Source organism: Schistocerca piceifrons, chromosome 2 (assembly GCF_021461385.2).
Source record: "Schistocerca piceifrons isolate TAMUIC-IGC-003096 chromosome 2, iqSchPice1.1, whole genome shotgun sequence".
NCBI lineage: Eukaryota > Metazoa > Arthropoda > Insecta > Orthoptera > Acrididae > Schistocerca > Schistocerca piceifrons.
In genome coordinates this window covers 563,721,344-563,746,394 of record NC_060139.1, presented here as the reverse complement: position 1 = coordinate 563,746,394, position 25,051 = coordinate 563,721,344, and the positions used below count along the sequence as shown (strand labels likewise).

General features: G+C 42.8%; 1 protein-coding gene across 1 annotated transcript in view; it reads right to left on the bottom strand.

Annotated features, from left to right (window-relative positions):
* Window positions 1–20,851, bottom strand: part of LOC124777471 (phospholipid-transporting ATPase IF-like) — a 442,189-nt gene extending 421,338 nt beyond the window's left edge. Inside the window, exon 1 of the mRNA XM_047252898.1 lies at window positions 20,491–20,851. Within this exon, the coding sequence (XP_047108854.1) occupies window positions 20,491–20,592 (102 nt within the window). The 5' untranslated portion in view covers window positions 20,593–20,851. The remainder of the gene's footprint in view (window positions 1–20,490) is intronic.
* Between the last annotated feature and the right edge of the window lie 4,200 nt (window positions 20,852–25,051).

Genomic DNA, 25,051 nt, shown 5'->3' with positions numbered 1-25,051 from the left:
AGAACCGCTAGACCACCGCGGCCGGCATTAGTTATCCTACATGGTTTATGGCGAATATAGGAATCATGTTTGAAACAGGAAGATAGTCAACCTTTTTATTAGAATGATTCCATGATACCTCCAGTTGTTAATTTTTGTTTTATTTTCGCACCGTTTTACAATTTCAGCCTTAGGTCGTTTTGAAGTACCTAAATACACTTGCTAGGTCTCTGGTCATAAACAACTGCGATGTCATAATTGGCAGTTATCGGAAGACGTTGGCATAAATTCTTAGAAACAACACTTTCCGCTAAATTTTCAATATTTGAACCCGCAGACTTTTATTATCAAAGAGCTAACAAATGCATCTAGATACCTGAAATTGCGTAAGGTCGAAACTGCATATCAGGTAAGAAAAATATAAAAATTAACAGTTGCATGCATCATGGAATCATTCAAAAAATTCGTAGCAACTGTGCAACTGTCAACCCAGGATTAAAGAAAAACACTCGATTTAGTTATTTATTGCTGTCCAGTCGCAAAACTTGGTACCACGTTTCTAATGAGGACTAAGTTGACAGAACATTAAACTCAGACGTCACTTCCTTCGTTTGCAGACAGAATTCTTCAGTGGGCTGAGAGTCCGCTGTTTGGTAACTTACGAACTTCTCGTACTGCAAGACCAAAATAAACGTTAGACGTGTAGCAGATATCCAGTGGAATTACTCTCCCTGTGAGTAATGCTGTGCCTTTGAAGCCAGGGTCGTGGTAATCAAATACGGATCAGTGACGGTTCGTAGCCATCGCTTTAGCAAGACTTTGTATCTGCGATACGCCTGTGCTTGCGAATTTTTCCGACGCTGCGGTCTGGCGCCCGTATTAATAGCGCGCTCCGCGTCAGATTTTGCCACAGACACGGTAGCGTCGTAGCTGTTTACGTTCGCCGCGTCTAAGAACAACAAACGCGATAGACTTGGCTTGTTTAGGACAAACACTCTTTTTCTCTCCGAAATCTGCTGACACTGCACCCTTTTTGTTTCCTTCTGCCTTCATCCACCGAATGATACCTGCTAGCCTGCTGAATGGTCGAATCTTGTTACATTCTTGCCGACTCACACCGAATTACTTCGCCCTCTTGTCTCGATGGTTAAGGATGATCTTCGTGCACCCACAACTTTCACAGACATGAGGCAGGGACGGAACAAGAGTTTTGTGCCCTTGGCTGCGAAGAGCAGCAGTGACCGCGAAAATACTGGAGACAGGGCGGTCAGAGCCGTACCGCCCGCAAAGCCACTTACTTATCTCAACGGCGAGGCCGCTGGCACTAGGTTTTTGCGTCGTTTCGGGACTAAGTGAGCACGAGCTATAAAGATTGCGCAGGCTCTGCCCTGTCGCTGGACTTATGAGTAAAAGAGCTGTAACCCGGCGGAAATTGTTAGTACATAATGTCTCGTAAGTAAGTAATGTCTCACACGCCGTTAGGGGCCATACGACTTTCCGTTAGTAAACTGGGAATGCAAGTAGCACTCGCACACTACATGAAGCTGGTCCACAGATGAAAAACGGAAAATCGCTCCCTTCATTTCTTACTGGAGGCAAAAAAATAAAGCAGCTGACGTAACTGTCCGTACAAAAAGCATTCTAATAAGCAAAAATTTACATACAAATTTATTAGGGTAACGAAAAATAAATCCGCTTGCTTACCCAAAAAGCGGTCTTTGGCACACGTAGTTTTTAATTCTGAAGTTAGTGTAATTTTCGGATCCTGTAATGATACTTTCTCAACAAATACAAAGTCTAAAGAGAAAAATAAAAAGAAACAGCATATACTCGAGTTAAGTAAAATTTCTGACCCGCAGAACGTAATCGTAGATTTGAGAAGTAACGTGACCCTTTCCCACTAAATACAAATGTTAAAGCAGCACAATTTTAATGCCTAGTGGTACTGCTACAAGTTGTAAACGTTACCTCGATGGTATGATTTCAAGATCTCAACTTGACACACTTTCGTCACACTCCTTCCGAGATGTATTCTTCGCATTACTTTGATCTGAATTGTTGTAGGTAATTACCCGAAAACGTAAGGTTGGAAATAAAATAGTTAGGCTGTAATGGTACGTATTTTAGGATATGACAACATGATTCCTTCTGTTGTGGCGTAACAAGCTAGTTACGCCACACTGAGAAGGGAGCCGAAAGGCACGCGTACACACACGCCGATTGGCGTCAAGTCTGGAACAAGATACGTTATGACTGCTATAAAGAAAATACGTAGCTTTGGAATATACTTAACTTTATTCTTTGTTGGTTTACAACGTTCTTCTTGAGACATTTATACGATGACTCTCAAACTAGGTAAGGCTAATGGCGCCTTGCTAGGTCGTAGCCATGGACTTAGCAGAAGGCTATTCTAACTGTCTCTCGGCAAATGAGAGGAAGGCTTCGTCCGTATTGTCGCTAGCAATGTCGTCCGTACAACTGGGGCCAGTGCCAGTCCGTATCTCGAGACCTGCCTTGTGGTGGCGCTCGGTCTGCGATCACACAGTGGCGACACGCGGGTCCAACATGTACTAAATGGACCGCGGCCGATTTAAGCTACCACCTAGCAAGTGTGGTGTCTGGCGGTGACACCACACCTTCCAAATCTATCGATATTCAATTTCGCGCCTTGCCTTTCTACGTGGGTTCGTACTTCACCCCAATTTCCAGATGTTTCAACCAAATCAGCCAACTATGTCACCGTTATTTACCATACGCTTCTTTCTGCTAACTGTTCTACATCTTTTCCTCGCTTTATTTACTCAGTAACTGGAGACGAACGTGTAAATAACTCAACAGAATTTAGATTTTGGTGTCCCAGAGCGATCAGCTGCATTGTGCGTGTTTGAAGTATGTCCTTATGAGGATTTTTTCTATCATTCTAATAAACACACATTAGTTATGATGCCCACTAATTTGTTTTGGTTCTGCTTTAGTTGCTTCTCCCTCCTTGCCACCAGCTTGCAGTTGGTGATATACACTATGTTCCTTACGCCAGAACCAACCGAGGAATTGGTCTTAGGCAAAAGACAGATTACCTGTTCCTCATACATACCCACTGCGGACAGTGTGATTGGGGTATTGTTTACGCATACGTCCGAAACTATTTAAGAAAAGCACGGCCGGACTCGCCTCAGGGGTTTGAATTTCAAGAATGTACCCAGAGTCTGATCAAGAAGGGAGAGGGGCAGCTCATGTTGGTTTCTTGGTGAATAAGGAAACAGTTTTGAGATTACAATACAACGGCTGTGGGTTCTCTTACTACTAGTCAGTGAGAGCCCTTTGAACCATTTTTGAGACTTTCTTCAGTCTGATACTAAGCGAACACAGCTGTCTGACGGGACGTGATTCGGGAACAGTGTTATTGCTTCTGAAAGCACGTCACCTGCAAAAAATGGACGAGAAAAATGTGCCAAACGGTGAAAAGAGGTAAGTTCTAAAACTTAGCAAACCTTCGCTCTAAACTCCATCATTAATCACGTAGATCAGAAAACTGAAGTGAAAGAAATATATCTAATAATTTTTTTTAGAAGTGATCAACTGGTGTCACGATAAAAAGAGGCAAAGACTACATCTACATTTACATTTATACTCCGCAAGCCAGGCAATGGTGTGTGGCGGAGGGCACTTTACGTGCCACTGTCATTACCTCCCTTTTCTGTTCCAGTCTCGTATGGTTCGCGGGAAGAACGACTGCCGGAAAGCCTCCGTGCGCGCTCGAATCTCTCTAATTTTACATTCGTGATCTCCTCGGGAGGTATAAGTAGGGGGAAGCAATATATTCGATACCTCATCCAGAAACGCACCCTCCCGAAACCTGGACAGCAAGCTACACCGCGATGCAGAGCGCCTCTCTTGCAGAGTCTGCCACTTGAGTTCGCTAAACATCTCCGTAACGCTATCACGCTTACCGAATAACCCTGTGACGAAACGCGCCGCTCTTCTTTGGATCTTCTCTATCTCCTCCGTCAGACCGATCTGGTACGGATCCCACACTGATGAGCAATACTCAAGTATAGGTCGATGGACTCTCCCAATGAATCTCAACCTGGTACCCGCCTTGCCAACAATTAATTTTATATGATCATTCCACTTCAAATCGTTCCGCACGCATATTCCCAGATCTTTTACAGAAATAACTGTTACCAGTGTTCGTTCCGCTATCATATAATCATACAATAAAGGATTCAAGAGACAGAGACGCGAAAACATCTGTCGAAGGGCTGAGAAAACATTCACTTAGCCCCTTACAGAGGACATTGCTGACGCTCCAATCTCATGCCCAGGCCTTGTGATAAAAGCTGTGAAGAGTAGTGCAGCATGAGCCCGCGAGCTGAGCTCTGTTGGAAGTGAAAGTGGCGCTAGCGCTTGTGAAAATCGCGGACCTGGATCAGCTGTGGCCGTGAACCTACAGACACGAACGCAACGCACACATTGCACCCAACCCGCCAAGGAACTGGGAGTAGACTCTCCCATACTGCCTTCATAGTTGTCCGATACATTATTCTTGGTCTCTGTGGCACGAATCGCTGTAATTTTCACGCCAAAAGTTACCTGTGGTAGTACACCTTGAGTGCAATAGAGTAAGAGAAGCGGCATACGGTGTCTTGCAGTAAAGGTGTCGCAATGCTCAATAGAGTGCGCTTTGCTCAAACGTGGATAGAAATAAGGGAAATGAGTTATTTTTACATTCACTAATAGTTCCTTTATTTCAGCTGTTTCTCGTATTTCCTTGTCATCACACGTGCTGATGTTCGTCTCATTTCTTTTTCAGCGGTGACTGATCTCCTTGTAGGGAAACTGAAACAACAGGTGACTACAAAGTAATACAACTTTCACGATGGGCTGGCTTTTCTCATCCCACCAGTAGGATGTGCGCTGTAGTGGTCCCAGAGTGGCTATAAGTTGTTATTTATAAAGGTTTGTTAGCTATCCACTTTGAAACTATGCATGACTGTGAACGCTTTGCTGAACATAATTTTATACTTTTCACTTCGTTCTGTTACTGTGATACATATTATCTTTATGAGATGTTATTCTTTTAATGCAGTAATATTACAGGAGCTTTAAACGGCCAAGTACTGTTTTGCGCTGTCACTTTGAGTCTGGCCGACCAGTGTGGCCGAGCGGTTCTAGGCGCTTCAGTCTGGAACCGCGCAACCGCTAAGGTCGCAGGTTCGAATGCTGCCTCGGGCATGGATGTGTGTGATGTCCTTAGGTTAGTTAGGTTTAAGTAGTTCTAAGTTCTAGGGGACTGATGAGCTCAGATGTTAAGTCCCATAGTGCTCAGAGCCATTTGAACCATTTTGAACTTTGAATCTGCTGTATTAGATGTGTAAAGGCACCGATATATGGTTCGCCACTGAAATTTACTATGAGAAAATTTTAACACTGCCTATTAGGAAAGGCAATCTCAGAACGTCTGTGAATAGCGATGGCGAAGCCAACACCCCTGTGGCAGCTTCTGCAGATGGAGAAAGCTGTGCGTGAACTTTCGTAATGAGCTGGCTTTTCTCACAGAATTGTACACAGTCAGTTGCGACCAACTCCTGTGGACAGACGACCAGCAGTCTGCACTTAATTTAATTGTAAATGCCCACAGCTGTTACGCCTGGGTGACAGGAAACCCACACAAAATTGTGAAATTCTCTCTGCATTTGTCAAAGGCAAGGGTGGCGCACGTTGACTGCATCTTTCACTATTGTTTACTTCGCAGTCCGCCCTAGGCAGTGCTTCTAAGAAGCTCTTGCGAAGCCATCCCACTTCTCGGCACTTTAACATTAGTACACAATGAGGCATCCCCATACTCCTCATTTCTGTCAAGAAGCTTCAGTGACCGATATTAGGCGATGTACACTGCCTCACAAAAAAAGTGAGCACCCAGGAGAGGTGGTCGAATGTCAGCGAAACTTAGTACACAAACATATCATCGGTAAGTACAGATATGTAAATGATTACAGTTGCCATTCACTGTTACAGGTGGAATAGCCCACAGAGAATGTCAGTGTTGTTCATGTTAAAGAGTTGTTAGCAGGCCTCTTAGGATATATAAGGGACATGAACAGCATCAAGATGTTGAGTGGTCACTGTGCAGGACACGGAGATGTCGCGCACTCGTGTGGGGTAGCGTTATCAGAATCTTACAAAGTATGAAAGGGGCTCCATCATGGGTCTCAACTTCGCCGGCTGATCGAATATCCAGATCTGTGAGACGCTCGAATGTGACAGTGGCCCAATGCTGGACTGCATGAGAAAGTGAGAACAAGGATATTCGTCGTCAAGGTTCCGATAGACCAGGTCTGACCACCACAAGGGAGTATGTCTGTATTGCGGACCGAACACACCGTAACCCCTTCACGTCAGGGCCTGCCATCCAAGAACGAGTACTGGATCCCTGGAACATTCTGTGTCATCCCAGACCATGGATCGGAGAGTAGCAACAACCGGACTAGGGAATTACCATCCAATGCGTAGGCTGTCGTTAAGGCCACAACAAAAACACCTGTGTTTGGAGTGGTGCCTTCAGCGGCAAGCATGGACTGCTGATAAATGGCGTCGCATCGTGTTCAGCAATGAATCGCGGATCTGCACCATGGCCGAAGACCATTGTCGGCGAGTATTACGGCGACCTGGAGGGAGGTCCCGGTCTTCCAATGTTTCGGAAAGCCACAGCAGAGTTTACTCCCGGCGTCATGGTGTCAGGAGCTATCGGATTTGACTTCAGGTTGCGGTTAGTAGTGATTGAGTGAACCCTGATGGTACAACGGTACGTCATGGACCTCTCGTGCGATAGTATTGTAGCGCCGTTTTGCAACGGAACAATGCTTTTCCACGCATGGCACATGTCGCTATGAACTGTCTCCGTGATGTTGAGGTACTCCAGTAGCCAGCAAGATCCCCAGATCTGTTTCCGACAGAACATGTGTGAGGCCAGCTCGGACGTCAAACCTGTCGCAGTACCATTATCCAAGATATCAGCGACAAGTTACAACAGCTGTGCGCCAGCTTGCCTCGTGAGAGGACACAAGGATTTATGACGGCATTCCGACCCAAATCAGTTCACGCATGCAGGCCAGATGGGCGGTCATACTGGTAAGAGTTAAATATTATAATTCTGTATTATTTTATTCCTGGGCATTCGTGTTTTTGCCAATCTTGATTAAAGCATTTACTCGTAAATTGACTGTATTATACGTTAATATACGAATAGAAATAAGACACCAGATCACTTGATGTTTGTTCTTGTAGTAATTCATTCATTCATTTATTTGTTTTATTTTATTTGGGCTCGCATGTTAAGGCAAGTTCTGATTAAAGTATATGCCCACATATCGACTTCAGTACGTGCAAACAACATCAAATAACATTTCTAAGTAAAGTAGGTATATGTCATATCTTCGTGTCAAGATCTTTGTAACAAGCAACAGTTGTATAGCACATGCTGGATGCTGACGAAGTTTCGCTATCACAGTGTGAATACATACAGATCATATAAAAGTGTGTGATGTGGTGTACCGATTCGCTATCAAAATGGAAGCAGTCAGATGGACACTTAACTGAAAAAAGTCGCCCATACTATCGCAGTAAGTAAAAAGCTACAAATTCTGCATCCATATCGACAAATAAACAATACTTGTAGCGATACATTAAAGCATGTTCCACCTTCTTGTAACAGAGCTAGAACGCAGCATTATGCTAGAAATAGATATGTAACTTCCAGAAAACCATCTGAAGATGAACCTGGGAAGGTTCGAAAACCGGTTCATGGAATAATAAACAACTATTCAAAAAAGTGGTTGGTTGCAGTTTTATATATTTATATTTCGTGAAGTTTCGTTTCGTTCCTCCTCCTCTTCAGTGTCATTCACATTTTCTGTCAGGCAGCGTATGCATCATAAGTTGCTTTTTGTCTCATGAATGCCCTCCATGATCCACAGACGGTGAACTTTACGGTTTTTATGTAACAGGCCATTTGGAGTCACAGGTGTGAAGAGGTCATTCGATTCCATACGAGAAGGAGCTATTGTCCATCACGTGTCATGGATAACAACTGAAATCGTCTTATGTGTAGTGCCTCGTCTGAAAGCTGTTTTCACTGCTGATGGTCCTTACAAACAACTGTAGGTGCTTATAATCTATGTTGGCCACTACCAGAATTATTGAAACAAAGAAGTGTAAGCATTCAGAAAATAAATAACTTCACTGTTAAAAAATGTTTTCTATACATTTCTGTGATAATTGCAATGCTGTTCTGGCACTACATATTGGAACTGTTTGTTTTTCGTTTTTACTGTGTCTTTTATTTGGATTCTGTGTTCTGTGCTTTTTAATTCGAGATAAACTCGATTTTTTTACATCAAAATTTTCGTTCTGCCTATATAACTACTAAAATGCGCATTCCTTACAGTACCCGTTTCGTTTTATCTGACTAAAACATAATGAGTGGTCTGGAGTCAAACCCATTTTCAATTTTGGTTAGATTGTAGATCAGTTCGGCCACTGAGCTATTGATATGTGTTTCTTTGGCTTACAGCGTTCTGGTGTTTTCTGCTGACACCTGGAAGTGTTGGTGCATGCACATTTCTCATGTATATTCCTGTCTTTGACACTGGTCTATTTTGTGAATTTCCACCTTGACTTGCAGCAATATTCATTTCCTGATCGACACAAAATTTATTATTCTGTGTTGCATACGTTGCCAATTTATATACTAGACTCGGTATTCATTTTCCCTGACAATGTGCTCTTTCTCTATGCTTGTTATGAGTAGTAGGTCGTTTTTTAACTTGTTTCATAATGTGAGTCGGATGAAGGGGTGTTTCATAAGTATAACTGATCAAGACAGTGGGGCAAGGGCCAGCTTAAAGACGAACACGGGATGTGACCAGTGAACAGAAGGGTGTAGGAAGGCAGAGTGGGCGGTTATGAGATGGAGAAAGGCATGTAGGAGACCGGGAGATCTACATCTAATTAAATATTACACAAGCCACTGTAGAGAGTACTGCGTAGGGTACATCGTACCAGTATCATCAGTTTTCTTTCCTATTCCATTCGTGCATGGGGTGAGGAAAAAATGACTGTCTGTAAGTCATTGTAAATGCCAAAGTCCCTTTTGTATTGTTCTCGTAACCCCTGCCTCCGCCAATGCCTTCCCCCATCCGCGAGATAGTCACGTTGGTTGCAGCGAAATGGTGGCGTAGTCACCTTCGACAACACTTTTTCTAAATATAACCAGGCTTTGCCGAGGTCTAAATCGTGTTCTTCCAGTGATTCCCATTTAAGAGATTGAGCCGAAATGGAGGAGATAGTAGAGAGAGAAGGGAACACTATACTTCAATAGCTTATTAAGGGGACCACACCGTGGTTCAGGTCGAAAAAAATCGATTTTTGGTTTTCATCATATTTCGATAGATTAAGGTTTTATTTAAGTACTCTGAAAAGTATTTTGCTGAAAAAAATTTTTTTCGAGCATTTAAAGAGCATTTTCCTGCCACGTGTGTTTATGTGCCACGCCCACTTTTCTGTTACCCACTGTCAACCCACCCACTGCCAACTCTAAGCCATATGGAGATGTCATTATTACCAAAATAGAATGTGTAGGCCATGTTCAAAAAACGTTTGGGAACAAGGCTGAGAAAACTAACTGTTGATATGAGAGGAAAAAAATTAGGAGATGGAAAACTGGTGACCAGACAGGGTCAGTTAACTAAAACTGAAATAGAAAACTTGCAGGTACACTATGGGCAGGCAGTTGGGAGAAATAAAGATAATCTGGAGACAATGAAGAGAGGTGTTAGGGCCATATTCTTCCATAAGTCCTCTACTGATGATAAGCCATGTCATGGTTTGTGCCCATCAGGAGAAAATTCGTGGTGCAAATACAATAGGGTTCAGGCAACTGGAGAATCTTATTCTTACCAGCATTCTCTTCCTGCTGCTGTTTTTACAGCAATTAAACCTATTTTCAGAGGCTTGGCTCATCCTGACCTTCTAAGGAAATGTCTGCATGGGCAGACACAGAACCCAAAGGAATGTTTCAACAGCATAATTTGGAACCGCATTCCTAAAACTGTATTTGTAGGTATGCATACAATGAAACTAGGAGTTCATGATGCTGTTATTTCATTCAGTTGTAGTAATACTGGAAAGTGTTGGGTACTGAAAAAACTGGGAATTAATCCTGGTGAAAATATGATCACAGGGCTGCAACATTGCGATAAAATGAGGATAGCCGATGCAGATAGGTCTGCATCTAATATGGCCAAGAAAGGAAGACAAACATCCAGGAAGGTGGAAAAGAAGCTGTAAGACCCGCTAGAGGCCAAAGAAGGGCTATCATATGCAGCAGGACAGTTTTAATTAACTGTAAGTAACAAATTCCAAAAGTTGTTTCTTTAAAGTCAATTTCCCGAAACTAAAATTTTCAGTACATATGCTCCATTATATCAGAAACTATCATAAATAGATGAATGAAATTTTCAGAGACTCTACATAACATAAAAAGCCACCTCTGGTACTACATTTATTAATATTCCCCCATTAGGAAGTTCACAAAAAATATTTTCCGCAGAAAAAAATTAATATTTTTTGTTAATAAATTTAAAAAAGTATTTCTTAAAACTATGGATAAAGTAGATTTTAGTACAGTTGACTCTATTAGTATCATGTAACATACAGTAAAAGTATTAAGGTCCTGCATAAAATAGTTTTTTTCAGAAATAGGTCAAATACTTGCCTAAATTAACATGGGTTACGTAGACAGGATGTGGCCCCCTTAAACGTATTGTTTTTAGAGCTACAGTCGAACCATAATTGTTAATACGATTGGTTCCATAACACTGATCATGTTTTAATCTATTAAACGTGTGAATTAGTAAGCATATTCGTAGTTGCGTAGACGAAGTCAAAATTTTTAAAGTAACTAACTTCAGAGACCAAGGCCAGATAAATGCAAAGTTCACGTGTTTCCGCCGGCAGTAAAGAATATTTCCGGTGGTCGGTTCCTTAGGCAAGACTTCCTGCTTGACGCGCAGCTAACTTGTATAGCGGGACGCGCCGGCCTACCGCACGCTGCCCCAAGGTCCCTGCCTGCTGCTGCTGCTGTGCCGGCCTGGAACAAACCGCCGGTGGGGTGGAACCGCACCGTTTCGGTGACATCACGTCCGGCACCTAGCCGTAATGATTTCCGCTCTGTTTTGCGGCGCCACTCCGGGAGCAAGCCAGACAGAGCTGTTGCGCCATTTCCAGACGAGATGTGCGTTACTCTTTTAGGAAATATGTCGGCAGCCACCACCCGTGGCCTTGTTGACAGAACTGCACCGGCTTTCTTCTAGGATGATGATAGGAAACAGACGCCAGCGCTGCCTGCCCAAAATTCAAGTCCGTTTTTCCTTATGAATCCAAAGGTCGGCCGCTGCTGCAGTAGCCGGCCGCCGTGGCACAGCGATTCTAGGCACTTCAGTCTGGAACCGCGCGACCGCTACGGTCGCAGGTTCGAATCCTGCCTCGGGCATGGATGTGTGTGATGTCCTTAGGTTAGTTGGTTAGTTAGGTTTAAGTAGTTCTAAGTTCTACGGGACTGATGACCTCAGATGTTAAGTCCCATAGTGCTCAGAGCTTTTTTTTTTTTTTTTTTTTTTTTTTTTTTTTTTTTTTTAGCTGCTTCAGTGTGTCCCGCCGATAAGGCAGTAGTAAACTTGTAATCAAAGACGTCAACGAAGTAACGGAGTACTCTAGAAAAATAAATACGAGGGTTATTCGGAAAGTAAGGAACGATCGGTCGCGAAATGGAAACCAAAGTGAAAATCCTATGAAGTTTTGCACAGGCGCGTTGGTCAGTGTCTCTAGTATGGCCGTGGATCGCGTTACGTCGTTCTTTTTAGTTCTGAGCACACAGGGAGCAATAAAGATACCTGGAACAATAGTGTCTCTCGCCAAGTACGAGGGCCTGGTAAGAAATTTCACCTGAAGCTATGCAGCCAACATTACATATTTACATATCTGTCGTGCGTTCTCTTCTTCAAGATGATTCTCAGCCGCATTCTGCAGGGGCAATGAAGATGCTTCTGCATCGTTTTCAATTTGAAATGTTTGATTACCCACAATACTTCCCGTAATTGTCTCCCTGTCAGTTTCATCTCTGCTCACATAAACCGCTGGCTATGAAGACAACATTTTGGCACAGACAACGAGCTGTAGGCCAGAGTAGAGAACTGGCGGCTACCTTCTATAACGAGGGTATTGGAAAGTTGGTACAACGCTACGACAACCGTCTAAGTCGGATCGGGGACTTTGGAGATAAGTAGCTGGAAGTTGTAGCTAACGGTTGCAAATAAAACAGTTTTGATTTTCACTGTGGTTTCGATTTCGCGACCTATCGCTCCTTACTTTCCAAATAGCCCTCGTATATTAATCTGCTATTTTGTTCGTGGTACTAATTTTCAGCATCTGTAGCATATATTATTCAGGATAAAATTCAGTCGTCAATTGCAAATACATTTTTATTGCGCTTTACCAGTCATTTGTCATCTTCAGAACCTTGGTACTGGTTTAAAAGATGTCAGAATCTTCTTCACGAAAGCACAATGCAATGATGTGTCCAGAAATATAAGTATTGTATGTGATTCTTGTAAACACAGATTGACAATTTATATCTTAAGCTGTTGTACTAGTAACAAAAAACGTCATCTATATTTACAATAATCATATACAATGTGTACATTTCTGGACATATCATGGCACTACGCTTCTATGAAGAAAATGCTGACACCTCTTAAACCAATAAGAAGCTTCTCAGAATGACAAATCAATTTGTCGAAACCGGTGAAGCGCATAAATATGTATTTGTGACTGATAACTGAATTTTATTCTCAGAAATATTAATCTCCTTTGGATAAAAAGCTCATGCCGGCACTTCGTACAATGCAACAGTTTGGCAGTTGGACAAGGAAGCTGCTATATTCAGCGCTTATCTTGCTATAAAGGAAACAGAGGAGAAATTTGGAAAGGTGATTAAAGTTAATCGAAAAGAAATAAAAACTTTGGTGTTTGCGTGTGGCATTGTCATTCTGCCAGAGACGGAAAAAGACTTGGAAGAACAGTTGAACGGGGAGGATAATGTCCTGCAAAAAATTATAACATGAACATCAACGAAAGTAAAACAAGGGTAGTCGATTGTAACTGAACTAAATCAGGCGATGTTCAGAGAATGACTGGAAAACGAGAGACTAAAAGTAACAGGCGAGTTTTCCTGTTTGTCAGTAAAGTAACTGATGATGGGCATAGCACAGAGAGAATATAAAATGCAGGCTGACAATAACAAGATAAGCACTTCTGAGAAAGAGGTGTGTTTTAACATCTAATGTCAGTTTACGTGTTAGGCAGTCTTGTCTGAAGGTATTTGTCTGGAGTGTAGCCTTGAAAGGAAGTGAGATGTAGACGATAAGCGGCTCAGACAACAAGAGAATAGAAGCGTTTGAAATGTGGTGCTGTAGAAGAATGTTGAAGATTAGGTGGGTAGAACGAATAAAAGTTGAGAAGGTATTGAATCGACTTGGGGAAAAATGAAATTTATGGCACTACTTGAGTAAAAGAAGGGATCGGTTCACAGTACACACACTGAGGCATCATGGATTTATCAACTGGGTGATGGAAGAAAGTGTGTGTGTGGGGAGGCGGCCGGTTAAGTTGTGGGAAAGGGGCAGACCAAGACTTGAATATAGTTAACAGCTTCAGACGGGTGTAGGCTGCAGTACTTGCTCGGAGATGAAGGGGCTTGCACAGGGCAGAGTAGCATGGAGGGCTGCGTCACACCCGTCTTCGGACTGAAGACCACAACAACGACAAACCTTCAAATGCAGTCGCCATTCATCGGCTTCTTACAGCAAGCAAAACGGAAGTCAGGTCTCAGTGGGACGAGGATCTGGAGACGTAAGTGTACTGTCCAAAGCTATCTTTAATCGCTGAGATGAGATTCAGTCACTGCAGTTTCACTGCTAATTTTTTTTTCATACGCTGGTAATAGCTGTAATTCAGACGCTGGAGACAGCAATAATTTAATCCTCGGTCATTCCAAGTTCCAGCAACATAGTGAACAATTTCTTTGTGAACTGAGAAAGCTTACGGTACCATCGTCTGTAGCATCACTGTTCTTCTAATGGCAATTCTTAGTTGTCCGACAGTATTTATTTAAGTTAGTAGTTTTAGAATCGGACCACATACTTGACGAGAAGGTGCAATCACAACTTTTAGTGGTTAATTACAAGACCGACTGCATCTCAGAGACTTTAGAAACCTGTTTGTAAATTTTTACCAGAGCAAAAATTAATTTCTACTTCTGTGTTTAGATATTAAGAAGCTTTTCCTGTTTTTGTTAGTGGTGAAGAAATGTTGTTTAGCCACTTCAAAGTATTGTGCTCGTTTCTCTGTTGCAGAAAACTGTTTTTTCTTTTTTTTTGTAACTTAGAAATGAACACATTAATTTAAGCAACTATGCAATATTCAGTTTTCTGTAATCGTTGACGACTAAACAGTGTACTTGTTTATGGTTAGTGTACTGCCGCTGAAGGCTCAATAAAAAAATGCGTCCCGTAAAGTGGTGGTGAATCTCCTTCTTTTCTGAACTCAGGGTTTTAAGTAAATTAATTACACTAAACATAGGTGTCAACGAATCTTTCTGTCAGCATTCTTGTGTAAAAGGTTGTTGCTGCTCTAGCTATATCGTTTGAGGAATAAAAATTTGATGTTTCGAAATGATCTCCAGCCTTTTCTTCACATGTAATGCTGAGTTGTGAACAAGAGACTAGAAATAGTTCACTTTACGTTGAATTATTATTCAGAATCGACGTGTCTAGATAACTAGAAGAGGAATGTGTGGATGTTGTAAGGAATCTGCTAAAACTTTTAACATTAAGATGAAGACTTCTTACGGGAAACCACGGAAAACAAGTCATGTTGGCCGGATAGACAACTGTATCGCGACCTTCCTGCGCCACATCATTCGGTCGAATGCGAGATGAGAGAGGACTCGGAGCGGTTGTTTCTTCGCATGTGAACAGAACGAGGCTCGCTTTTAACGCTGGAAGAGAGTTTGGTAGCTTCCTCACGCGCTTCAAGATCACCTTGCTTTGTCTATCTAAGTAGGAATTTTTGTATAAAATGCGCCAATTTCTAGCAAGAGTAACAATAGAGCGCCGCTTAGAGACACCAGCACTGGTAGGAACGGCGCTATTTAGAGCGTTGTGCAGCGTGCACTTTTTATTTATCTCTGCGCCTTTCAGTCATTGTGTTCCGTTCTTGTTAGAACAGAACGAAAGAGAACTTTTTCAAACATTCTCTTGGCTATACGACGGCGTCCTAATGTGGTACAAGGTCCAATCTCCCTGCTGTTGTTGTAAACAGGCTTTTCAGTAAGGAGACAGCTTGTGATGTGATAGAGCGGTAATACCACCACTGGTGAGAACCCGATTCCCACCACAAGAATCCTGTCCACTGGCATGATTTCATATGCATCTCAAGATATCGACAAAAGATTTTCCTTATGGATAGACTCGCAACGTTTTTATCTGTCAATACTACAGCAATTAAGTTTTTAAAAATAGAAGAATGTAATTTCTGAACGGCATTAGAGAACTTTTGATGAGAGAATTTTAGGAAAAAAAAACAGCCTGAACAACTTTCTCCATTCAACTGTAATTAGCAGTTTCGGCTGAATCAGGCCATCTTCAGATCTAAGACTAGAATACCGGAGGCCGGATGCCAGCACAGGCGTCAGCTGCTCTGCGTTGTAACGCGCACCGGCTGACGCCGAGCCACTTCTAACGCCAGAACATAACTGAATCTTTATTGCCACGTTAAGAGTAACGTTACGGCAACGGACCGATGCCTCCGTTCTCAAGTTTACTATTTCGCAGAGAAGTTTCACTAAAGTGACAGCTGACATCCGTTCTCCGAAAACACAGTTTTACTTAGTGTTCGATTTGCATGGGTGTCCGAGAATTAAGGACGAGTTTTAATTTTGCGCCGTTTTGTTATATGGCGGTTGGCAGCCGTAGTTTTTCCATGTTTGTTATCTGCATTCCATCCCATTAGTAGCCGGACAAATTCTGTGGTGAGCACTGTTGTTTGATGTTTATTTTCGTCATGGAACAGATGACAGAGCAACGTATCCAAATGACAAAAAATTATTACAAAAACAGCGAAAGTCCCACGGCAACCGTTCCGTTATGCTTCTCCAGCCGTATCATCAGTTCGGAAGTTGATCTGGAACTTTCACACCAAGGGGTTTATTTCAAACGTTAAGGAAACAGGACGCCCGCGTTCTATTCAAGCACAAGAAAACATTGTTGTCGTGCGTGACAATGTGGCCGTAAGCCTCAGAAAATCGGTTCGCGGACGAGCTCAATTACTTATCACAAAGTTTACGTATGAAATCTTTTCAAGAGATATGAAAATGCATGCGTAAAAGATTCAACCTACAAAAGATTTGAAGCCTGCAGATCATAGAAAGGGACATCGATTTGCTCAATGGGTCTTGGGTCGGAAGCGGAGAACGAGAACTTCACAAAAAGAAATATTTTCTCAGCTTAAGCGCACTTCCACCTCACTGTGTACGTCAATAAGAAGAACTGCAGAATCTGGGGTAACGAAATTTCGCGAGTACTGTGGAAGATGAGACGCATCCACAACGCACAATTGTATGGTGTGGATTTTGGGCAGGAGGAGTGATCGGCAGGTACTCTTTTGAAAATGATGAGGCAGCCGCCGTCACTGTGACCGTCGACCGTTACCGAAACATGCTTTGATTGTTTTTTGCCTCTTATTGATTAAAACGACAATTTTTGGTTTCAACAAGATGGTACGAAATGTCACACATCCCGTGAAACGATTGCTCTGATGAATGAAAAGTTTCCTCAAAACATTATCTCTTAGCGTGGCAACCAGGAATGGCCTGCCATATCATGCGATCTTACACCTTGTGATGTTGTTTCTGGGGTTTGTAAATTCAAAAGTGTACGCGAACAAACCACAAACAGTACAGGAATTGAAGGATGAAATTAAAAGGGTTGTTATTGGCATCCCACCAGATGGCTGTGAACACGTTATCGAGAACTTCACTCAACGCATTGCTCCTATTTCGCACGTAAATGGGAGAAGTTATTTAATGTGTTTGTAAAAAAAAGGAAAAGACAGAGAAACATTATATTTTCAATAAATTTTGTTTGTTCCATAGCATTTTAATATTCGTCCCTATTTCCCAGACGCCCTTTAGTAGCAGCTCTTGTACGCCTGCGACCAAAGTAACACATATTTTCTAGAGTTTTTCGAAAATCTGTGTCTTGTAAAAATGTATGTATGTATTTATGTGTGAGAATAACTCTGGAAAGCCTGGATCAATTTCAAACAGTTACCATCTGGGAAGAAGCACTGTGGGGGTTACGAAACACCTACGTTCCACGGGGTTGTAGTTGGGGCTGAAAAGGGGGTGACGTAGAAGCCTAACTCAGAAACGTCTGCAAAAATAATTGCAACTAAATTTTCTGTACACATGACTTTTTATTTGTATATAAATAAATACCATCTCTAGGGATTGGGGGTGGAATGCCATGACATGCAAAAATTTTCCCATGCCGATTTTTCCGACCGCTAGACTCATTGGTTACAGTTCCGATGACGTATCACCTCTAGGTTTAGGGGAGTGAGGGGACGAAGCGGGGAGGAGGGGAGAGATCGGCATCTCTTTGTACCGCCGGAAACAATTTCTACCAAACTTGGCGCATGTATCACTTGCTGTCTGGAAAAAATTGCTGTGGGCAGTAAGGCACACCTATAGCCGAAGGTGGGGGTGAAGAATAGTGGTTACATAGAAACACAACTCAGAAACACCTGGAGAAATTCCAAGCAAATTTGTTACGTACATGACTCCTTATCTGTATGAAAATACTGTGGTAGGCAGATACCTCTACTGCTCCTAAGGGTGCGGGTGTGGCTGAGAAATGGTGGTTCTTACCCAGACAGAAATACAAGTTTCCTCAGGATTCAGATGAAACCGCAGAGGAAAATTCGCTACAGATACAGATGAGATACGTGTAAAATGTGTTATATATACAAGAGCTATTCGGAAAGTAAGTTCCGATTGGTCACCAAATGGAAACCACTGGGAAAGTAAAAAAAAAAATGTTTTATTTGCAACAATTAGCTACACCTTCCAGCCACTTCTCTACATAGTCACCAATCAGACTTAATCATTTGTTGTAGCGTGGTACCAACTTTCCAATACCCTCGTCATAGCAGGCAGCCGCCTGTGCTTTGGGCAGATTCTCTACGCTGATCTACAGCTCGTTAACTGTGCCAAAATGTCTTCAAAGCCAGCCTCTCGTGTGAGCAGAGACGAAACTCAGCGCGAGCCAATTACGGACTGTACTGTGGGTGATCAAACACTTCCCATCGAAAACGCTGCAGGAGCATCTTCATTGCCTCTGCAGAGTGTGGCCGAGAATGGTCACGAAGAAGGAACCGTATGACAGTCCGCTCCGAACTGAGAAGAGCAACGTGTCGTGATCGACGGGCAGACTAGAGACTGCCCACCACATAAGTACAAAGAATTTACTTGTCGAGTAGCCCTTATATATATCAGGGCTATTTGAAAAGTAAATTCTTAAGTAATAATAATATATACAAGGACTTACTTCAGAATTTATATATATATATATATATATATATATATATATATATATATATATATCACAGAGCTTGTTATTTGATTAACGTCTGTAGTAGATCCAGCATATCATATGCATCCCGACTGTTTGTTCCTGCTGCATAAACGGTTCTTCCATAACCGCCGAAAGGATATCAGGCTCTCCTGACTGCATTCTATATTGTGGTGCGAGGAGAGGAACAAATTGAAGTAGGAATCTGCTCCCTATTTTAGCTGATGACGAGACAAGTGTTGCAAAACTTTTTAAATGTTATGTAATGTTTGACCCTAAGGTTTTAGGCAGGAGCCTTTTGTGTTTTACAGATGGGCTGGCATATTCCTTTTATTCCAGCGGCTACCCATCCACAGCTACCTGTTGTACAAGTTTCTTTCCAAATTTTCCTTTTTTGTCATAACTTTTATGACTGACAGAATGCGAAACTTTCTTATTTCTCTTTCTTTGTGTATGTGTGTGCAAATTTTCAACACTTTTTATATATTAATTCCTAGTATCGTTTGATATTTCTCCCACTGTCATCAACACTTATCTCGTAAAAATCAAATACGGGCGCTGTAAAGACGTTGCTGTAACGTGACCAAACCATCATACAGTCATCATCTTCATCTTTATCGTCATCATCGTCATGGATGAAGGCACACTGAGGTAGATGTCTTTGCTAAGGAGGACTCTTAGGATTGAGGAATAGGCTATTTTGGAATCCCAATTAGTGATTAGAATTAGAACTTCATCCAGGGAAATGTAGAACAATGATTGGCTGGAGTCCTACTGAAGTACGGGAAGAGTTTACAGACAAATACATTTTTTTTTCTTACGGGACGTCTCACATATGATAACCGTCGACGTTCAAGAACCGCCATCGCATGCCTGAGCTTCAGTTACTGCTGCTTCGAGACAAGTCTGCATTAGACGGTGTTATAACATTTCCGCAGTGTGTATCTGGTGAAAAGGAGGGCTCCGACAATTTCAAATTCGGTTGCTTTGATTGCTGAGTACCTACAAATTCCCTATCGATACCAGTTACATTGTTACTATCGGAAATGTATTACGAGACTTACAGAACCTTACACGTGCTTTTAGGTGAAGATTCGCGTTTGCTAAGGAATTGCAGACACTATTGAGTGAAACTGGTAATAAATTGAAAATTCCACAATGAGATTTTCACTCTGCAGCGGAATGTGCGCTGATATGAAACTTCCTCGCACATTAAAACTGTGTGCCGGACCGAGACTCGAACTCGGGACCTTTGCGTTTCGCGCGCAAGTGTCTACCAACTGAGCTACCCAAGCACTACTCACGCCCGGTCCTCACAGCTTTACTTCTGCCAGTAACTCGTCTCCTACTTTTCAAACTTTACAGAAGCTCTCCTGCGAACCTTGCAGAACTCGAAAGGCAAAGGTCCCGATTTTGAGTCTCCGTCCGGCACAGAGTTTTAATGTGACAGGAAGTTTCAAATTGAAAACTGTTCTTTTGATTACATGGTATTATTAGTTATTAATGTAATTGCACTGGCTGTAAGAGACATTTTCAGATATCAATTTAAAAAAAGGGTATCGTCTGCAAGTGCCAAGTGAATTTCCTGCTAAGCACGGTGCAGAGAGAGACAACCGGGAAGGTGTTAGTGAAGCTGTTAGAGCGCGGCCAGCTCGGCGCACGGCCGTTATCAGGAGCTGAGCGTGCAGAATGGCGACGCGCGAGCGCGTCCAACGCTCCCGGTATCTGCGGCCGCACGTGGAGCAACACACAACACACTTACGTCTCCGCTTTCCTCATCCAGCGACTGCTCTTCCACTCCGCTGTCAACCGTCGCCTTCGACGGCCACAGCAGCTTGTACACATACTGAGGAAACATAGTCATTGTTGTGACTATTTACACGTTGGCACTTGTCCGACGTCCTCTCGAGACGGCCAGCGTAACGGCAGGGAAGTCCGTCACCCGAAGCGACGCGCAGGGATCCTCGACGGGGAACTCGCGAATCGGAAACCACGAGGAACCTACATCGCAAAGAGATCCGCGAAACCGCGCAAAAGACCAACCGCTGTTTGATTTCGGGACGGGTGCGCTAACTGTCGGCGGTGCAGCATTTCGTCGGAGCGCCCCTGGACGCAGCCGGGGACCCGGCCGGCGGAAGGAACTGCGCGGACATGCCGGCGCGTTACCGCGGCAGCGACACTCGAGCGAGGCGCGCGCTCGCATCGCGGCCTGACCTCAGCGACGCCGCCGGCCGCTGTGGTGGGGAAGAACAGCGGCCGCAGGGCTGCCAACCCCGCGCCGCCGCGCCTCCTTTCCCTTCGGCGTGACGCAACTCAGCGTGGCGGCGGGCAACGCCCACCTGGGCTCTTCAGCGTATAGCGGGGCAGCACGCGCGAGGTCTGCCGAAAACGGCAAACTAAATCACAAGGTGCGATTGCGAAGGGTGTCCCATAAAGAACGCACATTTGAGTGCACAATGACATTCAAATTGATGGATCAAATTAAGTACCGGGTGATCGAAAAGCCAATATAAATCTGAAAACTGAATAAATCACGGAATAATGTAGATAGAGAGGTACAAAATGTTGACACACAAGCTTGGAATGAGATGGGGTTTTACTAGAACAAAAAAAAAAAAATTCAAAAAATGTCCGCTTCATCTGATCAGAATAGCAATAATTAGCATAACAAAATAAGACAAAGCATGATCTTCTTTACAGGAAATGCTCAATATGTCCACCTCAACAATAGCTGTAGTCGAGGAATAATGTTGTGAACAGCACTGTAAAGCATGTCTGGAGTTTGGTGAGGCATTGGCGTCGGATGTTGTCTTTCAGCATCCCTAGAGATGTCGGTCGATCACGATACACTTGCAACTTCGGGTAACCCCAAAGCCAATAATCGCACGGCCAAGCATGACGAAAGTGGCGGCTGAGCACACGATCATCCCCAAACGACGCGCGCAAGAGATCTTTCACGCGTCTAGCAATATGGGGTGGAGCGCAATCCTGCATAAACAACGTACGTTCCAATAGGTGTTTATCAGCCAGGCTGGGGATGATGCGATTCTGTAACATATCGGCGTACCTCTCACCCATCACGGTAGCTGTCATTGACGTTTCGCTGTTCAGCGCCATCTGTCGGACATTTTGTGAACTTTTTTTTTCTAATAAAACCCCATGTCATTCCAGGCATGTGTGTCAATTTTTACCTTTCTATCTACATTATTCCGTGGTTTATTACGTTCTCAAATTTATACTGACTTTTTGATCACCCTGTACTTTACATCTTATTGCGGTGTATCCTACTTGTCATTATGTATGAGATTTATTACTCAAATGACTTCTATGACTTTGCATGTCCACTCTCGTTCTTACAGTGAAACTTTCCGTACCTTTTCGACAAATTTGCATATCTACTTCTGAAATGACACGATGCATCTCGACATTGAGTTCTGGAAATGATCGGTTTCCTGGCGCACACTTCACATTTCAAGTACTCCTTCGGAAAGAAATCACAGTGAGCTACATCACAAAATCTGGGTGGCCATCTCACGTCAGCGTTGCGAGAAACCATGGAGGGGACTTGCACCCCTGTTGTTTTGCGTGGCACTATCACAGCACAGGTCTACATTGATGTTTTATATACCTTCTTGCTTGTCACTGTTGAAGAGCAATTCGAGGATGGCGATAGCATCTTTCAACACGATCGAGCACCTGTTCACAATGCACGGCCAGTGGCGGAGTGGTTACACGCCAATAACATCCCTGTAATGGACTGGTCCGCACAGAATCCTGACCTGAATCCTATAGCACACCTTTGGGATGTTTCGGAACGCCGAATTCGTGCTAGGCCTCTCCTCAGTGCAGCACTTCGTGAAGAGTGGGCTGCCATTCCCCAAGAAACCTTCCAGCACCTGATTGAACATATGCCTGTGAGAGTCGAAGCTGTCATCAAGGCTAAGGGTGGGCCAACACCATATTGAATTCCAGCATTGCCGATGGAGGGCGCCACGAACTTGTAAGCCATTTTCAGCCACGTGTCCGGATATTTTTGATCACACAGTGAAGGTGTAGACTTTATTTGTGGCAGAATTAGGTATGGTGAAGGGTAGTAGTATTGTACAAACACACGAAACTTCTCTGTCTTCGCCCACTTTACTACTTCTTACTTTCATCATCGGATCTTTCATGAGACAAAAAGTAAAAACCTGGCATGTTTTAATTCCTTGCATGTATTACAAAAATATTATTCGTGAGGAAAAAAAATTCATGGGATGCACATTGTTTCAGTAGGTCACAAAATGAGAAGTGCTCACAGTAAATAGGATAAAATTCAGTAATATACATGAGTAATTCATACCAAATATTTTTAAAATGTTAATACAACATATATCGTCAAATAGTACGTTCTCATATGGCGTGTAGGTGCATAATGGCGGCGACACAGTCACCAATAAGAAGGTGAATTTTTTCGACCGCTATCAGGTGGCGTCCAAGGTACAATAACAGCGCACTTTATTTGATAGATGATAGGCAAGTGCAAACATGACATCAGACTTTCATAATAATAATAATAATAACAAACGACAAAAAAACAATTTTTATTCCAACCCGTTTATTCATCTTGGCTGCTTGTTCCTATGAGAATAAATCTCAAATTCTTCCAAGCAAAGATTACGAAAGATCTGTTGTTGTTGTTGTTGTTGTTGTTGTGGTCTTCAGTCCTGAGACTGATTTGATGCAGCTCTCCATGCTACTCTATCCTGTGCAAGCTTTTTCATCTCCCAGTACCTACTGCAACCTACATCCTTCTGAATCTGCTTAGTGTATTCATCTCTTGGTCTCCCTCTACGATTTTTACCCTCCACGCTGCCCTCCAATACTAAATTGGTGATCCCTTGATGCCTCAGAACATGTCCTACCAACCGATCCCTTCTTCTGGTCAAGTTGTGCCACAAACTTCTCTTCTTCCCAATCCTATTCAATACTTCCTCATTAGTTATGTCATCCACCCATCTAATCTTCAGCATTCTTCTATAGCACCACATTTCGAAAGCTTCTATTCTCTTCTTGTCCAAACTATTTATCGTCCATGTTTCACTTAAATACATGGCTTCACTCCATACGAATACTTTCAGAAATGACTTCCTGACACTTAAATCAATACTGGATGTTAACAAATTTCTCTTCTTCAGAAACGCTTTCCTTGCCATTGCCAGCCTACATTTTATATCCTCTCTACTTCGACCATCATCAGCTTTTTGCTCCCCAAATAGCAAAACTCCTTTAATACTTTAAGTGCCTCATTTCCTAATCTAATTCCCTCAGCATCACCCGACTTAATTAGACTACATTCCATTATCCTTGTTTTGCTTTTGTTGATGTTCATCTTATATCCTCCTTTCAAGACACTGTCCATTCCATTCAACTGCTCTTCCAAGTCCTTTGCTGTCTCTGACAGAATTACAATGTCATCGGCGAACCTCAAAGTTTTTATTTCTTCTCCATCAATTTTTATACCTACTCCGAATTTTTCTTTTGTTTCCTTTACTGCTTGCTCAATATACAGATTGAACAACATCGGGGAGAGGCTACAACCCTGTCTTACTCCCTTCCCAACCACTGCTTCCCTTTAATGTCCCTCGACTCTTATAACTGCCATCTGGTTTCTGTACAAATTGTAAATAGCCTTTCGCTCCCTGTATTTTACCCCTGCCACCTTTAGAATTTGAAAGAGAGTATTCCAGTCAACATTGTCAAAAGCTTTCCCTAAGTCTACAAATCCTAGAAACGTAGGTTTGCCTTTCCTTAATCTTTCTTCTAAGATAAGTCGTAAGGTCAGTATTGCCTCACGTGTTCCAGTGTTTCTACGGAATCCAAACTGATCTTCCCCGAGGTTGGCTTCTAACAGTTTTTCCATTCGTCTGTAAAGAATTCGTGTTAGTATTTTGCAGCTGTGACTTATTAAACTGATAGTTCGGTAATTTTCACATCTGTCAACACCTGCTTTCTTTAGGATTGGAATTATTATATTCTTCTTGAAGTCTGAGTGTATTTCGCCTGTCTCATATATCTTGCTCACCGGATGGTAGAGTTTTGTCAGGACTGGCTCTCCCAAGGCCGCCAGTAGTTCCAATGGAATGTTGTCTACTCTGGGGGCCTTGTTTCGACTCAGGTCTTTCAGTGCTCTGTCAAACTCTTCACGCAGTATCATATCTCCCATTTCATCTTCATCTACATCCTCTTCCATTTTCATAATATTGTCCTCAAGTACATCGCCCTTGTATAGACCCTCTATATACTCCTTCCACCTTTCTGCTTTCCCTTCTTTGCTTAGAACT